We start from the raw sequence: 27,770 nt of genomic DNA on the forward strand, positions 1-27,770 counted from the left end.
CATTTCAGATGTATATGTCGTTAAACAAAAATATTTTAAAAGAGAATATGCCAGAACCATTCATTGGTGAGAGAAAGAAAGAAAGGAAAAGAAAAAAGAAAGTTGGGATGAGTATAAGTGAAATGACCTAAGAGAATACTCTTAAAAGTCCTCATCACAAAAATTAACTATGAGAGGTAATGGATGTTAACTTATTGTGATAATCATTTCACAATAATACACCCATAGCAAATCATTATGTTGTATACCTAAAACTAAATGTCAATTATGTCTCAAAACTGGATTAAAAAAACATTAAAAAACTAAGTGAAATGATAAGGTAAGCTGGCTGATCTATTGATATTTCTTTCTCTCAGTACTGCCAGGCCTTTTGGTGAACATGGAATTAAATTCTGTTCCCAGTTTCCTCCTTAAACGCTGAGAAGCTGAGACTATTTTCCTCACAACCTCAGATTTTTGTTGAATTTTATGTAACTGAGCAGAGGGATCTGGCCACCATGCCAGCAAAAAAAAGTTAATGAGGAAGAGATTGTGGTTTACGCTGTACTGTGATTAACTCCAGATTCTGAAAATGATCTTCAAACCAAAGAGAACGAAGCAAATGATTCCAAGATTTGGAAGAAAACAACTGAAAAACTAATTTTCTACTGAGTGGCTATTGGAATAGAAGCTGATGAGACCAGAAAGCAAGTGCCAGCTGGTCAAGACCGCAGCTTCCTAGGGTTTAGCTAAGCAAACCCTGAGAATGAAAGCGCACGGAATGGGAATTGTTAAAATGATATCCAAAGAAAGAGCACCTCAGCTCCTCAACATTGAATCTTCAAACGGACAATGAAAACTCACAGCTGCTACTCTTACCAGGAGGAAAGAAAAGCAGAACTACTGGGCTTCCCTGATGGTGCAGTGGTTGAGAGCCCGCCTGCCGATGCAGGGGACACGGGTTCGTGTCCTGGTCCGGGAAGATCCCACATGCAGCAGAGCGGCTGGGCCTGTGAGCCATGGCCGCTGAGCCTGCGCGTCCGGAGCCCGTGCTCCACAACGGGAGAGGCCACAACAGTGAGAGGCCCGCATACCGCCAAAAAAAAAAAAAAAAAAAGCAGAACTACTGCCCTTCATTCCACTGCACTTTTTTGTGAATTTGAGTACTGCAGTATTAATGGAAAAACAATGCCCAGCTTAAAAACAAAGGCTCTTACTACAATGCCTTTTGGCAAAAGCCTAATATAATAGACCATTATGGAATTTACCAGTAACATACACCATTTTAAAAAGTGCTTCTTATTTGAATATCTTAGGGCCTAAATTACCTTACCTAGTATACGAAAAATAGCGTATAAAAACAAACAAACAAAAAAGCTGTTGTCTATTATATTTAGCCTCAAAAGAATTTTAAACCATGCTGTAATTATCATAATTACACTCAGTTACATGAACTTGAGAGTTCTCACTCAGCATATTATTGAAATGACATGATAATAAAACTGTTTATTCTCTTAGATTTCAGCCAAATCTTCAATACTAAGGATGTCCCTGATTCTCAGAACCCTTGGCCCTGTGCTTTGCCATTACAGACATACCTGTAACCCCTGGGGTATGAGCAAAGGTACTCAAACTACAGCTGAAGGTCTTACATCTAAGTACTGGGTCCAAGTTATTATTCCAAGAGTGTGAAATACAAAACCGTAACCAGTCTTTAAGACAGTAACTTTCCCATGTTCGCTTCTTGCCTTGTGGTAGATGGATGTCAAAGTCAAGGGTAACGGCATCAACAGCACTGCAAACTTGGCGACTACCATGGTCTGATGTTGGTCCTCACTGCCTGGTTACTTTTTTCAAGCACAACATCTACAAGCCACTCCAGGGGCTGGGCAACTAAGTGGTGGTTGGGAACAAGTTAGGGCTGTGTCACTAAGGTACACCAATACTTTAATTCTCCACTGCAGGAGAGTGACAGAAATTCAAAGATACAGAAGTACTGGATGCTCACCCGCTGTAGTAGGCAACATTACAGCTTATCAGTAACCTCTAGTCAGGCATGGGGGTGGGTGGGCAGCACAGGCAGGTCTGGCCAACAGTGCCGTGCCCCTGTGAACTTCCGTTCAGGAAACAACCCAATGATGATCAGTAGGGGACTGGATAAATACATTATAGTGCACCCATACAACGGAAGACTATACGGTACAAAGAATGAAGAGCGAAAAAGGCAAAGTAAAGAACAGTATCTATAATAGCTTTTGTAAAGCAGGAGGAAGATAAGAATCTCTTTTTATTTCTTCTTGTAAGCATATGCATAAAGTAAAACCAATTAAAAACAATGGTTAACTTTGCAGGGAGGCACAGGAACTGAGCAGATGGGTGACTGATGGGATGGAGAATTTGTATTATATATCTTTTTACATTTATTTGTATGTTGAACAATGTGAATGTATTACATATTTTTTTAAAACATTTTAATAAAACACCTCTCAATTCCAAATTTCTACTCACCTATTTCAGTAATCATCAATCTACCACTTTATATACATGTTGGAAAAGACAAAGAAAGTAATTATATCCTCTACCTGAGCCAATAAACACAAAGGCTTCTGAGAATTTCTTTATGGGAGCAACTTTTTAAAGTACAAAAGTTAAAAGAAAATCCCCAGAAAATACTTTCAACGAATGTTTCTGGTTTACAAAAGCTAAGTGAAATTCAATTACACAGAGAACGCGTAACGTTTGGATTGTAAAGCCTTTCTGTGCGACAATACATTGACATACAACGTAAGAAAATAGCTTGAAATACAAAAATACAGTTGTGATCCAGGAAATGGCACCAAATTCGAACAGTTTTATTATTTAACATACCAATGTATATACATTATCCTCCCAAATGAGAAACGATTTGATTCCGAAGTTTAAAATATAGTTTCCAAAATGAATCCTTACTGTGAATTTGGAGGGGGGGAAATCCTGCAAATTAACACACACCATTTTGATCCCTGGCTAAAATATGTACCCTGTACTAATCATCTCTCTCATACAAAATGTATATTATAAATAAACTTTCAAAAAAGATCTCGGATGTCTATTGCACATCATATAGAATGCTTGCCACCATCTGAAAGGCTTTCAGCCTTTCACTGTAATTTGGGTGAAAACAACACTCTGCAGATATTAGCATATCTAGGATCATATATGATGTTTACCAGAAACAGGAAAGTATAACCTTACTGGACTGCTTCTGTCACTTTTTCTAAAATAAGAATGACTCTTTTCTACCATTAAAAGCAATTACAAGAGATCTGAACACTTTAAAGTCCTGTTCAAATGTCAGTTTTCTCTTTTCAAATAGAAACCACACGTAGAGGCAATTTTACCGAGTCATATATCAATGTATCTACTTCCTAGGACCAGCCCTTCTTGAAGTATATATTGTTAAAGATCATACTACAGGGTTCCTAACAAATGCTGTCCATCATCAACAGTTACTGTTTTGGTCTCAACATTTTCAAACTCTCTTAGCCCTGGTACAGCCAGCACAAACCAGCCAGAATGCAATGGCCTTAAAACAAAAAAAAAAGGTTCCTAATAAGTTTTCGTATCACCTAGTACAATGCCTAGCACAGAGCAGGCATTCAATAAATAGTTGATGAACGGATGCACTATCTGTTAAGACCGTTTCCTACACTTAGATGTATTAATGATTTATGAGTAATATGTTGCTTTAGGGCACAAAGATCTAACATGATGACTAAACAAGGAACACGCACGACATGGCATAGCTATTGTTAGTTTCTACAATCTTGTCCCAGGACAGAATGTGTACTTTAAGGGTTAAAACTATTCCAATAGTAAAAACTGATTAGTCAAATATTTTTATTTTGCCAAGGGACTCTAACAGTATTAACCTTTGGCAATTCCCGAACATACAATGAACCCCAAACAAAGCAAAACCAAATTGCACTATTACAAAGAAACGAGTCCATGGAAGCAGAGGGGAGGCGCCAGTTAAGGGACAGCGACTTCAAGAAGACGGTTGTTTTTTCGCTTGCATGTTGGGACACTCCCATTTTTCTGGTTGCCCTGAATAAACTTCACACATACTTTGTCTTGTCTGAACTGCACCAGGAACCTAGGAGGAAAGAATAAGACAAACTGAAGAAAAGTACACATTAAACAGCTGATGATTACACTAACATCAGTTTTTGTTTTTTCATGGATATTTACCTTGACAAGTATTCCCCTTTCCATCAGCCCTTCTAGCCACAGGATCACACCAACAGGTATTACACTGCATTTTGCTTCCAGTGGCCATAATTTAGCCCTAAGTAAACTCAAGTTCATTAGGCTCATTATATTCCTATACCGTAAGAAGGGCTATGAATAATTATTTCCATGTTTCAGACGGAAAGATGAACATGCTATTTTCCATTTTTCTCCATTTCTGCATAGCAAAAATATTAAATTATCAACAAATTGAGAAAATGCAATACAGAATTTCAGAAAAGGGGCCTAGGGCTTCCCTGGTAGTGCAGTGGTTGGGAATCCACCTGCCAATGCAGGGGACACGGGTTCGAGCCCTGGTCCGGGGAGATCCCACACGCCGCGGAGCAACTAAGCCCGTGCGCCACAACTACTGAGCCTGCACTCTAGAGCCCGTGCTCCACAATAAGAGAAGCCACCGCGATGAGAAGCCTGCGCACCGCAACGAAGAGTAGACCCCGCTCTCCACAACTAGAGAAAGCCCGCGCACAGCAACGAAGACCCAATGCAGCCCAAAATAAATAAATTAAATAAATAAACTTAAAAAAAGAAAAGGGGTCTAGAGACACTCCAGACTATGGTGTCCAAATGTTGGATATTTACATACATCCTACACATCTTTTTTCATATCTACACACTAAATAAATGTTTCAAAATAGCTGTGACCTACTGAATAAAAATGATGAAATCATGAGTCTGATCTGCCAGTTATATTTTTAATATCCACACATACATAAAAATCTATCAGTGTACACCTAAAGCCACCTCTTATGCTACCAGTGGTATATGTGATACACTGTGGGAAACCATATTCTAGTTCAAATCTTTCCTTTCATGGATCGAGCGCCTGCCCACAAGATTATCTGTCACTCCTTCCTACAACAGACATATGACTGGCTTCCCCCTGGGCTGGGTGCTGTGAGGGACAGACATCCAGATGTATAAATTGAGGTCTCTGCCCTCCAGGACGGCATCACCAAGGAGGCATGAGGGCAGCATGGCTGAACCAGAACCCAGCCCTTCCCAGCTCAAGGCCTGTGCTCTTTTCTCTCCACCATCAGAATCAGTGTAATGTTACCATGCTTTCGGTTATGTTTCTCAGGGAACTGTTTTCTGAGTCACTGGCATACAATTAAGTGAGTCACTCTAAAAACCATGTGATGGGTCACACGCTCACTGGCACCCACGACGACAGCTCTGCTCTGTACATGTTAGTCTCCGTTTCAAGGTCTAAAGAGGCCACATTTTGCAAACATTAGCTACTGGAGTGAAACATGACACATAAGTTTGTACTCATCGGTGGTACTTCTGAGCTTTCAAATGGGCTGTTTCTTTTCAACTTGAAAGCACTAAAAAAGAAGCTCTAGTTTCAAATTCGCCTGAGATCTCTCTCCAGCATGTATACTTATATCTATGTGCCTCAAAGGAAAAACAAAACCTTTCAAGTTGAACATAAATAATCAAATATTTTTACATTTTAATTTTTAAAGACCACTTGTAGTAATAAATGCACGGGGAGTTCTTTTCCCAATAACTTTAGCATACACTGGCTGTCTCTGTGTTCGCAATTCATGACCGTGATTCACTCTAGAAATAACGGTAACTAAACTTTACCGAGTATTTACTACAGACCACACTGTTCTTAGTAAGTTACACATATTAACTCAACTTTAAAACAATCCTATGAGGTAAGTACCATTATTTATCTCTATTTCATAGAAGAGAAAACTGAAGCCTGGCCCACAGTAAGGACAGAGAATCACCCTACAGCAAATAATCATGTCAGACGCATGATTTCACAGCACCAATAACAGAACTTCACAGTAAAAGGAACATAGATTAGTTGTTTGGATTTGAAATATTCAGAAAAACAACTGTATAACTTAAATAATATATGTGTAAGTGTGTATTACATGTATGTGTGTATACATGCATGTATATACACACGTATATTTAAAATACTGAATAGAAAAATTCACTTTAGTTTCTATTACTATAGATTCATTTTTAGAAATACTATAGATCTTATTTAAGGTTATCCTTAAAATGCAATCTATTTACAGACTGAATAGTTTGGGAGTTTAAGGACTGGGGATTATAAGGCAGTTGAGTCTCTCACTGAAGTCAATTCTCACTTCTACATGTGCAGGTTAAAACTGCTCTAAGGAAGTAACAGGCCTTTGACTTTCCTCCTATAAACTGACATATAGGGATTGTGGAGACTGGGTTTGTTAGAATAACTACTTCTACTTCTGAAAAGGATCTACTAAGAAAGGTCCTGGTCACAGAACAGTATGCTGTTTACAACACTGGTCTGTATAGTCTGCAAAAATACGTCATGGGCACCCCTCCCCATGACTCTGTAAAATTTTGTTTAAAATGCAAAATTTTGTTTAAAATCCTCTCCAAAAAGGAGTATAATCCCTGCTTAAGAGCTCCCAGAGGTTATGAATCAGAGGCTACATGGGAGCCTTGCTCTGCCACGTGGCTTCCTGCACTGCCCAAGAAGGGACCACGGTGCTAGGCAAGCTTCCATCAGCTATTTTATTTTTATGAGACCAACTAATAATTAGGAATAGGGGAAGGAAAGGTGTTCTGGACTGGTTTATAATGCTACTAAATGTTTGTTTTCTTCACGTGGCCACACAGAATCTTCGCACAATCAAGCATGTTTATTAAAAGCCTACACAGCTAGAACATCACACCCCTCTTCTGTGACAAGCAGGGTCCCTGCCGCCCTGAAGCAAACTCTCCCCATCAGTGTTCCGAGATCATGTGCCTCGAACAGAAATTGTGAGAGCCACTGGAGGGGTCCTGTGGTTGATACAGCACATGGCACCCCCCGGAGCCCCTCAGGAGAGTCACAACGTGCAACAGGACTGCAGAGGCTCTGGGAGGTGCTATAGTGAAGAAGGACTGTACATTTCTTCACAGCACATCACTACTAACATCCTGCAAAGGCAGTGTTCTCAGAATGCCAGTTTGGGAGGTGCTTAAAGGCAGCAATCCTTTGTGGTCTGGATGTTGGCGCGATTTTCTCTGCAAAGATGGCCTTATTAATGTAGCAGACCAAATGCGAGGCTGCTTCATCCATATATCAAGGAGCTTCTCCATCTGAACACACAGAATCTTTCCACGATGAGTGGGAATGACCAGTCCCACCAAAACAAGAAGTGTAGTTTCCTGAGTTATGAAAAACTTCAACTAAAGAGAGTTTAAAGATCTAACAGCCCTCACAGGTTAAAACCTTAATTGCCTGGAACCCAACAAGCCCTTATCTTTTTTCCTAATGTCTTTGTTTTATGAGAAAGGACTCAATCATAAGGAAAGTTATTTTGTGTAAATTGCATTTTCCAATATAGAGTATACATAAAGGCCAATATCCCCACACCCCTGCGCTCCATCTAAACACCATTCTTAGAACAGACAATGAACCTAAGGTTCTGTCAATCCTAACACATCAAGGAGAGTTGGTTTGGTTCACAAGGGGACAGGAATGGGTATGAATTTATTTTAGAGAGACTTTTATAAAGACTTGAGATAGAATAGGCTGGCAAAATCTTCATTAGTAAATAAAATCATTTCCTGAGCGATATGGTGTTGCAAATTTTTACTCTGCGTGCAAGGAAGTAGATACACAGATGGTAAACAATCTATTAAAAAGTAATCAAGTAAGTGTCAATCCACATAGTGACTAAAATTCATGTCAATGATCTCATATTGACCGATTTAATAAGTGGAGGGATGCTCCAATCTGCATACAAATCACACGTCTCCATAATCAGAGCCCTAATGTGAAGCCAAAAAAGCGAATTTCAAACTCACAGCCGTCTTGACACTAGTGAACCATTGTCAACATGGAACACTTACTCTATAACTCTCGTTTACATGTGAGAAAAGGTATCTCAAGTACCTAACACATCCCAAACCGGCACTCCTGACTCCCCACACCTCAGCCACCCCCAAACCCCTCTTTCTTCAGTGTCAGCTACTGCAGTAAATGGTACCATGTAGGCTCAGGCCCCAAACCTAACACCCAGTATGGTAATAAGTTCTCGTTTTCCTTCAAATCACACTCAGAACCTGACTACTTCTCAGTACTTCCCCTACTCACATCCTAGCCTAAGCCTCAACGTCCTTACCCTCAAGAGCTCACAGAAGCTCCCAACTATCTTCTCTGCTTTCACTCTTGCCTCCCTAACAGTCATTCCCCACCCTGCAGCCAGAGAGCTCTTCAAAAATCATAAATCGGGTCACGCCACATTCTTGCCCATAACCCACAGTGACTTTTCATCAGCAGCAAAATCTCAATTCCTGACCTCAGCTACCAGGCTCTGCACAGCCGGGTCCCTCTGCCTCTTGCTCCAGGGTCTTCCCTCCCCATTTCACTCTGCCACCACGTCCACTCCTGCTTCAGGGCCTCTGTACCTGCTGCCTCCCCCGGAAGGCATCTCCCTAGATTCCAGTTTCGATTCAAATGTCACCGCATCAAAGAGGCCTCCCTGATCTCCATATCAAAATTAACACCATCTGACCTTTAACCTGCCTTTTTTTTTCTCCACAAGCACTTGACACTAACCAAAGTCACACCACCTATGTATTATTTCATCTCCTCCACTAGGATGTCAGGTACGTGAAAGTGGGGACTTGGTCAGTGTCACTCGCTGCCCATCCATCAGCTAGAACACACGCCAGACACATACTCGGTACTTAATAAGTAGTAGTTGTAAAAATGAATGAGACCAGATCGCTCAACTAAAACAATCAAGTTAAAAGAAGGCACAGTCACACCATTCATGAACATACTCATCAGAAATTTCAATATTGAGCTTCTGTTTGGTCTGGCTGAGAGTCGTCCGATAGAGCTTGGTGGCCATTTCAATCAGGTGATCACTGCTGAAGAGAAAGTCTCCTTTACTAGCTGCTTCCGAGCCCTGAAAGGACAAACTGAGAGTCAGGTTATCATCATTAAAGACAGCTCGGGAGGTACGTGTTTACAGGTTTGTCTGAAAACACATTTATAATCTCTTTAAAAATATCAGCTCCTGGAGTCCATCCTCCCGAAGAAACAATAATGACAAAAGCAGTATTTCTTCCAAGTTGCTCTGAGCACTTTAGTAAGGTTACCTAAGCCCTTGCCACCCCACGTAGGTCGACGGACCAGAAGCACCATCCACATCACCTGGGAGCTTGTTAGAAAAGCAGACGCTCAGGCCTGACCGCAGGCCCACGGCAGATGATTCCACAAGAAGAACCCTGGGTGAACTCAGGCTCGAGAAGCACTGACCTAACCTATAACTCATTCTGAAAGGGCTGTTCTAAAAGCTCCTCCGTGATTTGGTTAAAAAAATAAGAACAACAACAACAAAAAGACTTCCAACAAATACTCTCAGGCAGTGGCTTTCAACCTTAGCTGCACAAGGCACTCAGCTGGGGAGCTTTCAAAATACAGGATGCTTTTGCCCCATTCCAAGAAACTCTGATTCGGTTGGACTGGGGAAATGGCCTGGGGACCAGCATATTTTAATATGTAATTGAGGCTCAGAATCACTGATTTAATATGCTCCTTTAGGCTAAAATCCAGAGTGGGGAAAACAGGCTGAACTAAGCTTATGGGATTTTCTTATGCTTAGAATCAGCTAGATAGGTTACTATCTATTAGCTAGGTATATGTACCTATATATGATTAATATTTGCTGACATCTGTTTATTCAGTGACTATTTGTTATGTGATAGGCCCTACGCTAAAAGCACGTTACATAGTTTCTTTTAACCCTTACAACAACACTATGAAGTAGGTACTAATATTTTCCCTATTTTAAGAAAAGGAAAATTAGGTAGGCATATTAAAGTTAAATGACTTGGCCAAGGTCACTGTAAAGTTAGTGACACCAATACCAGAGCCTACACTCTTAACCACTCAGTTGAAGTCAGTAGGTCTTAGTTAAGCTGACATTAAAAAATCTTTAGGTCAAAATTACTAGGCAGTTGTGTTATTATAGTTGCATCCTTTAATTAAAAACCCCCAAATTAATGATGAACAAGAAGACATTTACTAATTTAATAGATAGAAGAAACAAAAGAAGGAAGTATAATTTTGAATGTCTTGATAGTTCTAGGAATTAGTCTCAAAATAAGGCACATCATGGTGGGTGTAAACAAAAAGCTACTCAGTGAAATGAGAACTCAAGTGAACGAGTCAAAAAGAGTCATTAATCTTATTTAGTTACTGAAAAACCAAGCCTGAGATTTTACATGCGTGAATATAGACCAAATTTGCAGGTCGGTAAACAGAATATATAAACTTCAAGTAATAGGATTATTCACATGTGGAAACTTTTAGATCAATCTCTGAGAGATTGGACCAATGCAGAAATCTTTCAGTCAAATCAATAGTTAAAGCTTTACCTCTTTGAGGTGGACGGCAAAGAAGCCATCATTTTGTGAGCTCATCGATACTTTGGTTACATCCACCAGGGGAACCTCTGACTTGATCTGTCCAGACTTTTGATCAGCAAGAAGGAGATTATTATTTGTTAAGAGGAAAATCCGGGATGTACTCTACAAGAAACCAAAACAAAAAAGGATGTAAAACCAATGATCAAAAATCCCCCCAAAAGAGTTCATGAGTTTAAAGCACTGTTATTTGTAGAAATGTAGAAAATATTATTCTAATATTTTTCAGCATGCACACCTACATAAACGAGAACACACTAAAGAACACAGATAATCTATTTTAACTCACAAAACTTTCAGAGAACAAGGAAAATTCCACCTAAGCTTAAAGGTAAGAGAAAACGGCTCCATTCACAATCACTCTGTAGAGTATACGAAATGCAAATTTTCTTGAAGTATAGTTGATTTACAATGTTGTGTCAGTTTCAGCACAGAGCAAAGTGATTCAGTTATACATACACATACACACACACACACATATATATATATATTTAGATTCTTTTCTGTTATAGATTATTACAAGATGATGAATATAGTTCTCTGTGCTATACAGTAGGACCTTATTGTTTATCTATTTTATATTTAGTAGTGTGTATCTGTTAACCCCAAATTCCTAATTTACCCCTCCCCACTCCTTTCCCTTTTGGTAACCATAAATTTGTTTTCTATGTCTGTGAGTCTATTTCCGAAATGCAAATTTTAACATTCAGAAAACTGTCCCAACTGATACACACTTCTTACAGGTCTTCAGGGTTAGCGTTTTTACCTTCCCATTAGCACGGTTAATTTTGTTCACCACTTCAGCAATGATAATCTTTTCTTCAATGGCATCTTTGAGTTTCTTATACTTGGGATTCTTGTTGATTTCCAGGTAAGGCCCTTGGAATGGCTGCCCAACACTAAAGGAAAAAAGTTCCTCACGTAAGAAATGGTTTCACATGGAAGTACTACTAACTAGAAAAAGGTAACAGGTCAGTTGATTTTGAAATTCAAATTTCAAATATATATATATTTTTTCTTTTCTTTTTTTAACATCTTTATTGGAGTATAACTGCTTTACAATGTTGTGTTAGTTTCTGCTGTATAACAAAGTGAATCAGCTATACGTACACATATATCCCCATATCCCCTCCTTCTTGCGTCTCCCTCCCAACCTCCCTATCCCACCCCTCTAGGTGGTTACAAAGCACCGAGCTGATCTCCCTGCTGATCTCCCCATGCAATGCAGCTGCTTCCCACTAGCTAGCTATTTTACATTTGGTGGTGTGTATATGTCCATGTTACTCTCTCACTTTGTCCCAGTTTACCCTGCCCCTTCCCCGTGTCCTCAAGTCCATTCTCTACGTCTGTGTTTTTATTCCTGTCCTGCCCCTAGGATCATCAGAACCAATATTTTTTTTTTTTTTGATTCCATATGTGTTAGCATACGGTATTTTTCTCTTTCTGACTTACTTCACTCTGTATGACAGACTCTAGGTCCATCTACCTCACTACAAATAACTCTATTTCGTTCCATTTTATGGCTGAGTAATATTCCATTGTATATATGTACCACATCTTCTTTATCCATTCATCTGTCGATGGACACTTAGGTTGCTTCCATGTCTTGGCTATTGTAAACAGTGCTGCAATGAACATTGTGGTACATGACTCTTTTTGAATTACAGTTTTCTCAGGGTATATGCCCAGTAGTGGGATTGCTGGATCATATGGTAGTTCTATTTTTAGTTTTTTAAGGGACCTCCATACTGTTCTCCAGAGTGGCTGTATCCATTTAGATCCCCATCAACAGTGCAAGAGGGTTCCCTTTTTTCCACACCCTCTCCAGCAACAACATTAGAGAAATGCAAATCAAAACTACAGTGAGGAATCACCTCAAATATATTTTTGATGTGATCATGGCATTTGGTTGGTAAGACTTTGATAAGAAAGAAATCACTCACAAGTAGGAGAGCCAAGACCCATGTGCATGGACCCACAGGAAGGAATAGGTCATTCCTTTTAATCTGTTATTATAAGGTTAACAGCTGCCCACACAGGATTCATTAATATCTTTAAACAATACGTGGCAATGGTAAAAAGAACACATATCATTACCATCACCTGCTCCAGAGAAAATTTTCATTTTCTCACAGAGAGTAAGGAAGTGAGTAGGCCTTCGGGGGAAGAACAGATCCAGAGCAACCACTTGAGAAGAAAACTGCAGAGCACTTACTATTACCATGTAACTCTGGCTCTAAGTAGGCCATATATGAAAGAAACATCGGGCCTTTCCTCTTAGGATATGCCCCTAAATGGACAGAGGTGGCCAAGGTAAACAATCAGAATCAGAGCAGTTTTCTTCCAAACTACTTCTTGTAAGAGGCATGATCACGCACACGGCGCCAAGGTGGTTTTCCCTAAAGACCTGCGGGGGTGACGGGGAGGCTTCTTCAAAGATGTCAAGGAAAAACCACGGCTTCATTTTGAGCTATAACGTTCTCGCAAGTTGCAAATACAACTTTAAATGCTTGTGCTGTGTGTGGAGGATCAGGGAAGAAAATCCACGTAGGTGGTCAGTGTTACACAGCTCCCAGGACAGAAAAGGCCAGCACCCCTAAGGGCTGCCACTTCACGCAGCGGTGGGAGGGTAAACGATTCGACCTCTCTCAACGCTAGAGGGTGAGCACGCTACCATCCCCGAAAACTAATATAACTACCCAAGAGGACTTGGCTTGATATGAACATTTTTTGGTTGTTGTTCATATTCAAACACAGTTTTAATAATACAAAGTGCTAACAGTCTTTGAATTTCTTTCTTCAAAAATGCATTTTTTTCTCCTTCCAGTTTCTAAAGAGTCATCCATAGGGCATGTTAATTAAGAAGGTCACTCTATAATTTAAAGACATATAAAGAAAAAGCTGAATGAATTAAGTTGGTGGAGAAAGAATATAGACAATCTACCTGTCTGAATATGCTTTACAGAGCAGGCACTTTGAACAACGTTGGATTTAGACGCTGTGTTTGATTGAGGGGAGCGTACACACACCCTCAAGCAGCCAAGTCAGCTGACCAAGGAAGCTGTGCCATTTAAAATATCTAAAGCAAATGAGTTTGACAACTTATTGCTCATTTAATCCTTTAGAAAGAAGTGCTTTCAAATATGTGTAGACGTAGAGAATACAGACACCCCACATGCAGTACGTGTGAATATACTTAGCATATAATGTATTTTTATTTCTAAGACATTCTTTGGGAAAAGCTAAAAGTTGTTACAGATTTGGCTTGAGATTGTACAATCTACTTTTTTAGAAACACCAGATGTAAAGGGGATAGGAATCCTAGGGGGGAAAACGATGAACTTGGGAGATGTAAGAATACTCTAATAAGCAGTTTTTACCAAGAACTTCACTTGGCAAACTTGCAGTTGGTGTTCCTTCTTTTACTGAGTACTCGGTGCCTACAATAAAGGAACTGAACTTGCTGCAGAGGCCAGTGAACTCACAGCCAATAAGTTAGCCAACTAAAGGCCACCACGGGCCAGTGCCTAGGCAACACTCAGGAAGTGACAGACTGGCTCATTCTTCATTTATCTTACAAGTGAGATTCTGACCCAGCTTGTTAAAGCAGGAAGACTGGAATGGTGATTACAGTAGATTGCCATCAGAAACCAGCTAGCGTCCAAAAACTATAGAAAACTAACGGGAATTTACAATGTAAATTTATCTTAACAGCCTAGACAATTTTTATTTTAAATGACAACTTCTAATTATTTAGGAAGTGTTCAGGTAATGCCAATAGAGTAAAACCAACAAATGTGATCTCACTTCTCTAAGTATACTATGGAAGCCCTTGCTCAAATGTGTTACATTCATATCCAGCTGCTCATAAAGTAATTCATGAAATTAAAAACCTGTGTAGTACTAAAATCAAAACCCACTAGAAAATGCCTACGAATATATCTGAGAAACTTTTAAAATATTGACTTTTATGGGTAAAGCAAAGCCGTAATACCTAGATGGGTATAAAGCCTTCTTGTCTTTGAAGAGTTCACTGGCTTCTAGTTTCTCTTCATAAATAAGTTTCTGTTGGTCTGTGAATTGGTCCCTGTATTTTTTACACTGTGAGATATGAAAAGAAGAAAAACAGAAGGACATCACTTATATAAATAAACCATTACTCATCCTTAAATATGCTAAGCCAATTTAACAGCAGTAAGAATAATCGTAAATGTGTATGAAATATTCATTTAAAAGGCCAAGAGAATTTTTCCTTCCTGAGCTTTAAAAGGTTGGTCTTAGAAAATGTCATAAAAACTACTGTTTGTATGGCAGAAATTGCGATGCTATTTCAAAACATCTGGCCTGGGTCCCCTGGGAGTACCGTTTCCTCCCACTGTGACGTCAGCCCTTGGACATCCACAGTCCTGAGCTATCATACTCTTTCAGAGACTCACAGTAAGGAAAACATGGTACATCACAACCCAGTGCACATATTCATAGACACACATATAGACAACTTACACAAAAGCTTCACAAAACAATACTTATCCTTTCTACAATGTCGTATATTCCGTTATTTTCTATCGTACTGTATTTCATTTTAAAATGCTGGTAGTAATCAACTAAATTGATTTCATGACCCACAAGTATGCTATCACCTATGGTTTGAAAAGCACTGTTCCGAATCCTCCATTACCATTTTATAACGTGGACACGGGACCTGAGAAATCTTCCCTTCACCCGATTCTGAGATTGCACTGAAAGGAGACGGGGGTGGTGGGAGGGGCAGGACCAGGTCCTTTAGATGAACTCTCTAAGAAATTCAGTTCAGGGGTGGTTGAGAACCACCCACATAATCATATAAAGGAATGCTAGCATTGCTGCCCACCCCTGGAATAAACTCATCCCTCCCATTCTCCACCCCCAGTTCAATGGAGGTAAAGGCAAGGCTCAGGGGCTGGGGGGAGAGGACAGGCAGCATTAGAAGCTCCCCGTCATTACTTCTGAAAATAGTTTCCATATCAGACTCAAAGGGGGAGATGAACATTGAAGACATTGGTCAATCTTGCCAAACTGACTCACTAAGTTAGGGAACAGAACTCAGAATCCAGTTCTATATGCTGTGTTGGTATCACTGATCAGTGATAATGTCTCTATACATAATTGATTCAGTTAAGAAGAAGCCCATAGTACTGGGCAGGAAAGTTTCCCAGAAGACGTATCCATCAATCGTTCACTTACTAAATACAAGCCCTTCAACCTAATGATTCCATTCTATCTGAATGACATATATTTAGCATTCCATATATCAACTAAGTTACTGAAATGAAGTCAACCTCTGTACAAGTACCCCATGTATTCCACACAGAGCACCACCTAAATTACATGTTATGCTCTCATATAAAATTAAGTGAGCCAAAATATAAGGCCAAATCAAGTAGATTTTCAGCTTCCCTTTCCCTCAGGTAGGGAAATTTTAATCTCTTTAATGTCCTTTGGGTGACTTTAGAGCTTCTTCCCCCCAGTCCATTAAAATGTGTGTGTTCTCATGTGTCTATGTACGTCTTCATAGAAAGTAAACTCATACAATTGTCGAGACTTCACTACTCACATGAAGATGTTCAAATTTTATTACTTCTACCTCCAGCAAATATTCCTTCAACTAAAGAGGAAAACAAAACCAAAAAACTCAACTACTTGAAAGCAACTGGAATCTGGACGGGAAAGACAATGCAGCCTTGCTCTTTCCTTCCCAACCACGGATGAGAGAAGATGTCACAGGAGCACCTGGGGCTCTAGGAATTCTCACAGAAAGCCAAGCACGGTGCCCGCTTCAAAAACACCAACTTCCTCAACTAATTCTCCTTGAGGCTAGAGGAAGATTCTGCTTTTACGTAACACTCCTCAAACACTCAAAATATACGAAAAGAAGTCTCTGAAAAAACATAGCACGACAATTTTTACCCTCCACAAGTGGAAAATCCTTTTCAGCTCCTTGTGAGTAGAATCCAAGAATAGGTAAGGTCTTGATGGCCAATTCTTATCTATCGGAGATAAGGAAGGCACCTTATTTTTCATTTCCAAGAAGTATTTTTGCACCTGTGTTGGGTTTGACAGAAAATACCAGATGAGTAAAATACAGCAGAAAAAAAACACTGTTTGACATAAACCAGACTCAAAGAAACCAGTCTTTAGCGGAATTTACCAAGTTTTAGTCCATAAGACTTTGTAACGCTTCTGGAAAGTCTCTATTCCACTCTTCGCACTGGTTGGAGAAATCTGAGCTCCACCAAATGGTTAAGAGAAAAGAAGAATACTAACGCGCATACTAATTTTAATATTAACATTAATACTAATACCGGTCAACATTAGAGAGCTGCAGTGTTTAACAGGTAGCCAGTAGGCACAGGCACACTTAAATTTTAAGTAATTAAAAAAATTAAAAATCCAGTTCGTCAGTCACACTAGTTACATTTCAACTGCTCACTAGCCACACGTGGCCAGTGGCTACTCTACTGGACAGCAAAGATACAGAACATTTTCGTCACTGCAGAAAGTTCTACTGGACAGCACTGCTCTAGAGCAGCGGTCCCCAACCTTTTTGGCGCCAGGGACTGGTTTTGTGGAAGACTGTTTTTCCACAGAGGAGGGGGATGTTTCAGGCAGTCGTGCAAGCCATGGGGAGCGGCAGATGAAGCTTTGCTCGCTTGCCTGATGCTCACCTCCTGCTGTGCAGCTTGGTTCCTAACAGGCCTCAGACCAGTACCAGTCGGCGGCCTGGGTGTTGGGGACCCCTGCTCTAGAGCACTTAACATGGGCCAGGCACTGTGGGAGCTTTATAGTGTTACTTCATCTTAATCCTTACCATACCTCTACAAGTTTAATGCTATTATCATCCCCATTTTACAGATGACAAAATGAGGCTCGCAAGTCTGTGAGTGGTGGAGCAAGCTGTCTCCAGAGTGTGCGCCCTTCACCACTACATCTACTCCTTTTTGGAAAGACGGAAGGGAACTTCAGAATCCATCCCGGGAGAGGGGCATAGCCTTGTTCTCCCTCACCCCTCCACCCACTAGCTTGTTTGCCAACCTTACTTTGCAGCCGCTCGTGGCAGTTTAGCAGGGCAAGCTCTCAGCATTCCCCTCAAATTCCTATGCTGAAACCCTAACCCCCAAAGGGATAGTGTTAGGAGGTGGGGCCTTGGGGAGGTAATGAGGTTGAGAGGAGGTCATAAGGGCAGAGCTTCCTAGATGGGATTAGTGCCCTTAGAAGAGACAGGAAAAGAGTTAGCTTCTCCTTCTCTTTGTCATGGGAGGAGACCAGAAAGAGGCCCTCACCAGAACCAGTCCATGCTGGCACCCTGATCTTGGGCTGTCCAGCCTCCAGTACTGTGAGAAATAAATGTTTATTGTTTAAGGCACACAGTCTATGGCATTTTTGTTATAGCAGCCTGAACTAAGACACCTGGCTTTCTTGGGTTCACTTTCCCCGAAGTATGTTCTCTCTGTCAAAGAAGAAGAATATTTGATTAATCACGTACAGGCCTCTTTCTGACACAATTCTACTTGAATTTTAGAACCGATGATAAAAAAGGTCACAAACTCTCAGTGGCACAGTTATGATTTAATCGTTACCAAACAAGTCACATATTACTGAGTTGGTGCTATTAACTAGTTAATGCAGTAATGCTAATTAGCCATATGTAAAGTATAAACTTACAATTCTCTGAAGTGTAAATTCATAAATTTTCTTTCCAGCATTGGCTCTGAAGAATTTCCTGTACTCCCTGCGGACCTTTAAAACGAAGCAGCAGAATACAGAGGTTAATGCGCGGCCAGCAGATGCCCATAAAGGTGATAACACCTCTGTTAAAATCGAACATAGATGGAACAAGTAAATTTATGAGTGTCTTTCTGGATACAGTAAAATAATTGAAGCATACTGAGACAGTGGGTTTTAAATTGGAGAAAAAGAAATTCAGAGATGCAAGATAATACCAGAGTGTTTTGATGTTTTTAATCCTCTTAACTAGTTTTTAAAGAGCCTGACAATCTGATGAGAAACGCTTTATAGGCATAGCGGCAAACCCTACACAAATCAAAATACATTCCAGAAAAAACTATGTAAGGTAATTTTCACTTCAAATTGTTCTTAGAAGGCAAAAAAATGCCTGAAGAAATATATGGCAGTTTCCAAAAGCCTTGCATATGAAGACAGGACTTTAGTACTGCATACTGAGAAGTGAATGTGACTAAAAGTAAGAATTTAAAAGGAAGCTATTGAATGATCATTATCTCCCATTTAATTGCATTACTTTTTCTCTTACCTCTACTCCCATCAAACTGTCTACTAATACTAATCACAGCACTTAAGACCTCATATTACAGTTTTAGTTTACCATTTCTTCCTTGCTATATTGTCGTATTTACCTTGTATACTAGTGTCTAACAAATAAAATAACTGAGGTGTTTGCTAAATGAATGAATGATAGCTAAATTTGGAAACTGAGGGGGAAAACATTTAAAATGTTTATCATTATTCAGTTATAAATGGGAGAGTTAGAATTTAGCAAAATATTAGCCTACTTGAATAATTCAGACATTATGTATGTTTTTCTTATATCTTTAGCTTTCTGGGTTCAACTGCACATGTTCAAAATATTTCTACATTAGGGGCTTTACGTAAACTAGCAAACTAGTAACCAACTGTCGAAAAATGTTTTATATGCACATTTTAAAATTAAGACCTTCACACAGGAATTCAGGCTGCAGGTTTCTCTTACAATTTTCTAAGATCTAGCAACAGTGAGTCCTATTCCCACGTGACAAGGACTGAGTGGACCAGAGCAGCCATTGCTGCCTTTGGAAGAGAGCTGTAACCTCCAAACTGCAGGAGGCCTACCTTCCATCTGCTACTTCCCTCGTCCATGTGACCTGCCTGGTCCCTCTGGGCATTTGAGCACCAGACCTATTCTCTACATCTGTGGATTATTAAGGGTTAAAAATTCTCCCATACACCACATAGGCAGTTCTTCCTTTAATTCATATCTTATGTTACTGATTATCATTTCTCTTTTAGCCATGGAGTTGTCTATAACTATTTCAAATCTCACTTACAAGGTTAGAAGGAACAAGAAGAAAAATGATACCTATTAATTAGCCCCTGAAATCGTAAGAGTGTACAAAAGCAGAGAAGTTAAAGTGAGTTTCATGAAAACATATCCTTAGAAATATACTAGAAGTCCTATATTTACTTGAATTTCATTGTAACTGAGCTCAATGCAACATTCTTTTTGATACTCACAGGACAGGCCCTTTCTCCTGAAAAACAGCTACACACAGAAGAGGCCTGGTGACAACATGCTGGCATATAGAATGGGTTCCCTTCATGGGCCCTGGGGTCTTAAAAAGGGTCCACTGAACTTTGTAATCAATTCCACAGGAATCAAATCATTTAAAAGGGCAAAATTACTGTTCATATCAACATACTTCTTTTTTTAAAAAAATACAAATTATTACATTCTTGGACTTCAAAGATGTTTAATCTTATAACAATAATGGTAACATATTAAAATACTCCTGTTTTGTGGAAACTGGAAAAAAAAAGACAGTTATGTCTATAGAGTAAGCCCAGTTAACTTCAGCTAAAACAGTATTCACCTGTGAACTGAATTTGGGTTATAGGATGCTAGCATACATTCTAACCTAAAAGTACTTTTTAAATCATATGCAATTAGTTAAATCCAGAAAACTGAAGATAAACATGATGTTGCTGGTAGAAATCATTACAGAGAGTAAAAATCCTGACTCAATGTTGTTTGTTCCTTCCTTTTATGAAAATTAGAATGCAAATTAGAATGGGAATAAAATGGGAAATAAAATCCTCCGTTTTAACTTTAAAAAAGCAGTAACAGAACTTGTTCAGAATTCTTGAAATAGAACATCTTAAATTCATATTTAAGTTACTTCTTAATTACCTCAACAATTACTTGATGAATATTCATTATAATAAAAAAGTTAATTTACTAAAAGTTTATAGGCTAAACTTTCAGGGAAAAACGCAGATTGTTCAAAACAGAGTTTACAGATACTGCTAAAACAGTTCAGGTTCAGAGTCAATGATTTCCTGGAGAATATTCAAATATTAAAAAAAAATGAATTATAGTATTATAGTAAAAATAACAAAGAGGAAATGTCAAAAAAAGGCCTAATTATCCCCAAATGACAATATGGATGGCTCCCTACAGTGAGGAGTAACTGAATATTAGGAAGACAAAATCCTTATATTGCCTAAAGGTAGTTCTCAAGGTTTTCCAGAGCTCAGAGTCATATTCGCTAACATGCAAGCTTACCTCAAGTAGGAAGTATTGATTTAAAATAAACCCCGCCCTAAATTAGAGGGCATTTGAATCTAAAGTTCTCTTTAACCTGAATGATCTACTGCTGGTCATATTTGTCAAAATCTGTATATTTATGCAAAACCCTTTCGTTTCTATGCTGAACAATTAGAACGATGGGCACTTTGAAGAAAGCTCTGCTCCAGGAGCCGTCAATGGGACAGAATAGATGGGTAAAGGGAAACAAAAGCCCAATATTCCCAGGCTGGTCACTGCAATGGTAGGTCAGCTTCTAAGCTCAACTGCTGTAACTCTGTCTCATAAATGAAAAAAAATCTTCATCCTCATAAAGAGAACATTAAACAGAACTTGGATAACAAAGAATAAAATACGCTACATTACTATTTAAAGTAATATGCTATTACTTTTAACTTATTATTTAAAGAAAGACAATGCAATAAAATCAGAAAATTTTGGTGTACAGGATTGTTCTCAAAAGGAAACCAAATTAGGCAAGATGACATTGTAAAAGACTGTGCAGACCATGAGCAAGCATAATCAATCGTTTGGTCAGAGTTAGTAGGTGCTAGGCTTCACTGAGTTCACCGTGGACAGAAAGAAGAGGTTGAGGAAGTACCTTCAGTCCAAGCCAGTAAGCCCAAATGACAGCAACTGCATGCTTACGCCTAGCCTCCTCCTTCAAGCGTTTCAATTCCCTTCGAGCCTAGAATGTTTTAGATGGTAAATAAAAGAGACAGCCCAATGCAGACAGCACAAATGACCAGAAAAAGACACCCCACCAAACAGAAGAGCCAATTTATGTATCAGGGTTTCAGAATGAAAGAGAAACGGTGCACAATCATTTAAACCCAAAGCATCAGTGTCAGGCTAGCGTAGTCCCTCGTATTTTCGGTGCATTGAGACTCTGCCCCAGAGGAGGGTCCCTGAGGGAAGCACTCCCCTGCCCTCCCCCTTACTTCCATTCTGTTTCTTTTCTGTCCCCTGTTCTCTCTCCCTCTTCATTCCCTTCTCCACACTCTCTCACTCCCCTGCCCTCCCCCTTACTTCCATTCTGTTTCTTTTCTGTCCCCTGTTCTGTTCTCTCTCCCTCTTCACTCCCTTGTCCACACTCTCTCACTCCCCTCCCTCATCAAAGCCTTAGATCTGTGAGTGGCACCTAACGATTTACATAGACTTCCCTTTGCTGCCAGCCCACTGGGCTAAAGAGGCTGTGAATTCCTGAGTTCATGCATTTGGATGTATAAAAAGATAACTCTTGTGAACAACCATTTAGAAAACTGGAAGGAATAAAGGTTGCCTCTCTGAAGTGTCAAACAAAAACAACAAAACCCCCAATTTTTTCCAGTTGGAGAATTAGAAGTAGCATGTATCAAAATTCAATATTAGGTAAGGCCCTGAACAGTGAAATATATGGAAGCAAGATTAAGAAAGTGAAATAACTCGTAGGTTTAAATCAATCTTAGGGAAAAATTAATCCGAGGCATGCTGTTTTAAAAGACAGGAACAGACAGGCACTAAGGTTTCATTACATTACAGTACTCAGGCTGGGAAATGGATTTCTCTCATTCAGTGGAGAAAGCCCAGAGTAATTGTCTAGGAGTCCCTCTGCCTCTGCTAAGACAGCTCCCTCAGTTTATAAAAGGGAACTAGTCTGTTCCACACAGATTTTCAGGGGAGAACACAAATGAACAACTTTGGTTAGTTTGTGGCAAGTTAACATCTTTATACAGGCAAATGTTGACTTTTCTCATTTTTCTCACAAGACGGGTTTATAATGTTGACAAGGTAGACTTAAAAACATAGGACTGTAATGATATTTGAGTTTCTAACTGGGATACACATGTTTAGCAGAGATGATCTTTGATTTTCTAAGTAACAAATACATCTAAAGTGCTCCCTCCCTTGGGATATGTGAAACGTTCACAGAGCCCACGACTCTGCCTGGGGATTAGTGAGAGTATTTCAGGAGGCCTTTGTTTCTGATCACAAACAGCTGATGCCGAAATTCCTGGGATTCTTCAGGGGCAATTACAGCTAGCTTTGCATGAACAGAGCTTTCTGCTAAATCACAGATGATATTTCTTTTCACATATAATATTTTGCTTATAATAATCAACAGCTGCCACAGTGAGCCTAAAAAACAATTTCATTCATGGATTAATATTTTTGTCGAGCATGCGTTAAAGGTGTTTCTATTATTAACATGTTGCAGAAGACCAATCGAAACCCAAACTTTAACATTCCCATCATGCCCCCATAGCGCATAAAAACACCTTCAGAAAACTGCCAGGATATATTAGGGGGGTAAAAAACAAACAAACCCCCCCCAAAACTAAACATGCATGTTACTCGAGAGTTTAAAAAAAAGAGCAACTATGCTAGTATCTCATTAGTAAGCAATTAATTAGTCTTTTTTGCCTACGCATGCTTAAGCTTCCTAACGTGCTCTCTTGGCACGAACATCTCCAGGGTTATTAAATGTGGCTACTAGGACACGCGCCAGTGTGAGCCACTGTTAACCATGGGTCTTCACCCCCTGAGATGCTAGAGATATGGATTGATTATTGCGGATTCCAGGATGGGAGTGATGGGATGTGCATTTCAAGTACCTTAGATCCAAGCCAGTAAGCCCAAATAACTGCAATAGCATGTTTATTCCTAGCCTCCGCCTTCAGCCGGCTCAGTTCCCTTCGCGCCTGTGATGCATTTGAAAAGGAGTTACAGAAAAGTTTAAGGCAAGAAAGGTTACTGCTGATTCCCAATGGAGAAAGAGGAAGAGAGACACCGGTCACCATCAAACAGTAAACACAGAAGCGTGTGCCACCACCCCACACCGAAACGTTGGAAAGAGCAAGAGGCAAACACGTGCTCAGGAGCTTAAGCCAGTGAATCCCGAATGGGAGGGTCCGTTGCTCCACACATCACTCCTGACCCGCTGCCTTCCTGGGCGTCTCTGGCCTACCTGGGTACCATGCCAATACGCTGCAATGGTGGTGGCTGCTTCCTCACAGCGCTTCTGATGCTTCAGTTCCCTCAGGATTTTTCGGGCCTAAAGCACAGAATGACCCAGAAAGATAGAAAATTAACACCAAAAAACTATATCCGTAGTGACTTGAAAAAAACTACCTGAAGAGATCATCATAATCTCAAGGGAAAAATCAGTAGCTTAAGGAAAGGAAAAGGGAAGGTTGCTTTATTAGCCCAAAATGGACCATGAGAAGGTGGTAAATGAAGACATTATCAAGCATGACAGTCTAGCCCCACTCAGATAGACAGCAGTCTCCCACACCCTGACACATGACAGGAAAAAATCTGACCACAGCAATACAAACTGGACACGGCAGATGGAAGGAACAGTTCTCAGAAGGTGGTCAGTGGATCTCCAATGATCCACCAAAATCCACTTGATCACTTTTATTATTATTGTCTGGAAGGAACTGTAGCTGCACTTTTTTTTCAAAAGAGATGGCTAAAAACTTGCTATAAAATAAAATTATCTCACTGGTTCAGTGCTAGTGGCTTCTTTCCAGTAGTTGCTTGAAAATGATTTAGTGGGGGCCAGGAGGACAGCCGGTTTGGAGGTGAACCCTGAGTTCTGCCTCTGAAGTCTCTAGACTGGGCGCCTGGACCCAGGACTCAGTAGTAGGTCAAAGAAAAACCTGTGTGCAGCAATCTCACTTACTCTGAGCACACCAGACTTGTATTTGGCAATTGCTGTGGGACAACCACTAAGCACCTGGGCTGCCCACAGGCCTAGACAAAGGGCAATGGAAACGGCAGGACTCCTGAACTAAGATTTGGCTTGTGGGCTATAGTGTGCTGACTCTGAACAACACTTTGGCAGGAAGGACTCAGAACCAGGTGGTGGGTGCACTAGGACAGCCAGCGCTTAGGATCTTTCAATCATGATGGGGCAGCCTGCAAGATGGTCACAGGGAAGGTATGGAAGGCACTGTGCTGGGGTGCTGAGGTATGGCAGGGCTCACAGGTATGGAGGCAACAGTGTGAGACAGCCTTTTGCGCTACAGCTTCCCTCGCAAACAGGGGGCAAGAGGATATTGAAATCATGTACGGTATTATTTCAAGGACTTCCTGCTCAGAGAACAAAGCTCTTGAAAAGAAAGCAGGAAGCAGCCAAGACATGTTGTAGGCCCGGAGCTTGGCCCATGATATTTATTTTTTCCATCTGACTGTTTACAGGGTAGGCAGGAGATGAGGAACCCTCCCCTGCAGGGTGAGCCCAGAGACATCATCCTTTGTAAAGAACATGAAAACCTCACATAAATAAGGATCACTTCTTTTAAACTCACCTTCCAACCCCGGATGTAAGACTGAATTACCAAGGTAGAGCTCTTTATCTGTTGATACCTCTTTTGTTGCTGTAGGATGAAAGGGGAAGATATCAGCAATTCTATTTACATATCCCTAACATGCATACTGAGAAAGAGAATTTGCTCACTTAGTGCAATGAACTCTCGATCACCCATATTCTTTCCGGGAACCAATAAGTACAGAAATCAAAATATCCAACAATCCAAAATTATTATGATTAATCCAAAGTTTGCTTCAAGGATGGTAAATATAATTAATTTCGAAATGACTCAGGACCCACCATTATTAACATCTGTTCTTTGTGTCATGCTGTTATAACACAACGTCGAGCACATAGCAGACACCCAGTGAACACACATGAATGAATACACGCTGAGTTCTGCATCTGCTCCTAAGCCTTCTCTCTTCTTGGTGCCATTTCTCAGCGTGCTACTCACTGGGTCAGCCTCTAACGTCCCCAGTTCCTTCTAGGTTTGCTGCTTTTACTGCCTCAAGCTGGGAAACCAGCTAACAAATTTAAGTCAACTCCTATCCATCGACTAAACTTTATTTATTGAGCTCCTACTCGCCATAGAGCAGAACCCGTGAGGATGTTCAACTGCAGCAGAAGTTATTTCCAGGTGGGGAAGGTTAAGGAAGACCCAGGGAGATCTTCCCAAGAGTCGGCTCGCAAGCTCGATGCCCAGAGGCCCTTACTTCCAGGGCCAATGCCTTGGAGAGTGGAGGCTGCTAGAACACTATCCCTAGAGAAGTGAGCGCTTACTGTATTTAGCGGGGAATATTCACTACAACGTGGGCATCTGTGATGAAATTTCACAGCTTTTCAAACAAAATACTGAAGCCAGGCTGTGACTCAGACCCTGGAAATGGCAGACTGCCCAGCCCCCTTTCTCTGAGGGGGAACAGATGCTCCCAGGACTCTAGGCTATGTTCTGGAAGCTCAGAGAAAATGAGCAGCAGAACAAAAGAGGGTGCCAGAGAGAAAGGTAAAGAGAACCCTGGGACCCTGTACAAGTCACCACCTTCTCTGGACCTCAGTCTCTTCATCAGTCAACTGAGGAGCTGGAAAATCTTAAGATTCCACACGGAGTGATAGTCTACGGCTGTAGGGTCTAAACTGTACCTACAATATCCGACCATCACTTCTGACATTCATTTGGTACCTCAATGTCTTCTTTTAAAATTCCTACATGGCTTGAAAATAACTGTCTTTAAAATTCACCTCAAGGAGCCATGAAATATCACAGAATATGGATTTTAAGATGAGTAATAACTGAAAATGGTCATTCGGAACATCTTTGAGTTATTTGGTCAAGGGAAAATCACTGGCTTGGATAACTGTAGTTAACTGGTGGAGGTATTTACAAGCATACCTTGTTTTATTGTACTTTGCAGATATTGAGGGTTTTTTTTTTTTTTTTTTACAAATTGAAGGTTTGTGGCAACCCTGATGGTTAGCGTTTTTTAGCAACGAAATATTTTTTAATTAAGGTATGTACATTTTTTTTAAAGATATAATGCTATTGCACACCTAATGGATTACAGTATAGCCTAAACATGACTTTCATGTGCACTGGGAAAGCAAAAGATTTGTGTGACTCGCTTTATTGCAATGTTTGCTTTATTGGAGAGGTCTAGGACCAAACCCACAAAGTCTCTGAGGTGTGCCTGTAGTTCAAATTCTAAAACAGAAATAACACTAGAGCAAAATTAATACTTCCTCTAAAGTTTGGGCTCTTATTTATCATTCTAACTCTCAGAATCACAAATTAATGATACATATGGTGACTTTTTAAAAATCTCGAGATACAAAAGCTCCTTATTGGGAGGGATGGTGGAAACAACACTTGCTTTTTTTGGTTCCTTGCCTTTACTTCTCATCCTTCTGATGAAATGGCCCCTTCCAGAAGGTCTTCCTTGACCACCCTATCTAATCTCCAGTCTCCCCATTACTCTTTATCTCAGTTCTCTAGTTCCTTCCTAGCACTTACTCTACAATCTGTCATTGTTCTATTTATTTGCTTAAACGCATATTGTCCCTCACTAGCCATGAACCGTATGAGGTCAGGAATCAGGTTGTTTGGTTCACCTTGCTATCCCCTGAACCTGGCAGAATAAGGGTTTCAAAACTATTGGTAGAATTCAATACAGATGAATTCAGGATGCTTCAAAACTTGGTTTTCCTTAATGACCTCAAAATAAGAAATAATAAAAGGGGTTCCTTGAGGACTGCTTATTTGTGGGTCCTCCCTTTCTCAGGCAAACAGAAAACAGAGCATTATGAATCTGCCGAAGGGCCAAGTACCACTGCTATGTGCAGCCAGGTTGGTGACAACAGTCTTCTGGGCCTTTGCAGGATACATGTTAATGAACCCATCGTTAACGTGGCTGGCTAGGG

At 40.2% G+C, this 27,770-nt stretch overlaps 1 protein-coding gene across 5 annotated transcripts in view; it reads right to left on the bottom strand.

Moving 5' to 3' along the window:
* Window positions 1-2,232: 2,232 nt before the first annotated feature.
* MYO1B (myosin IB) overlaps window positions 2,233-27,770 on the bottom strand; it is a 183,156-nt gene continuing 157,618 nt past the window's right edge. For 2 of the 5 annotated variants that reach the window (XM_027125466.1, XM_027125475.1), the window contains exons 21-31: window positions 25,351-25,419; window positions 24,003-24,089; window positions 23,650-23,736; window positions 21,657-21,743; window positions 18,403-18,477; window positions 16,648-16,782; window positions 14,696-14,802; window positions 11,468-11,600; window positions 10,654-10,806; window positions 9,052-9,179; window positions 2,233-4,114 (exon numbers count right to left, since the gene is read on the bottom strand). In XM_027125466.1, the coding sequence (XP_026981267.1) occupies window positions 3,991-4,114; window positions 9,052-9,179; window positions 10,654-10,806; window positions 11,468-11,600; window positions 14,696-14,802; window positions 16,648-16,782; window positions 18,403-18,477; window positions 21,657-21,743; window positions 23,650-23,736; window positions 24,003-24,089; window positions 25,351-25,419 (1,185 nt within the window). In that variant the 3' untranslated portion in view covers window positions 2,233-3,990. Of the gene's footprint in view, window positions 4,115-9,051; window positions 9,180-10,653; window positions 10,807-11,467; window positions 11,601-14,695; window positions 14,803-16,647; window positions 18,188-18,402; window positions 18,478-21,656; window positions 21,744-23,649; window positions 23,737-24,002; window positions 24,090-25,350; window positions 25,420-27,770 lie in introns of those variants that run through there. The other 3 variants (XM_027125472.1, XM_027125477.1, XM_027125485.1) reach the window with 3 other exon arrangements.

This window comes from Aethalodelphis obliquidens, unplaced genomic scaffold (genome assembly GCF_003676395.1).
Source record: "Aethalodelphis obliquidens isolate GAN/ISIS:26980383/991018 unplaced genomic scaffold, ASM367639v1 scaffold2, whole genome shotgun sequence".
NCBI classification, from domain to species: Eukaryota; Metazoa; Chordata; class Mammalia; order Artiodactyla; family Delphinidae; genus Aethalodelphis; species Aethalodelphis obliquidens.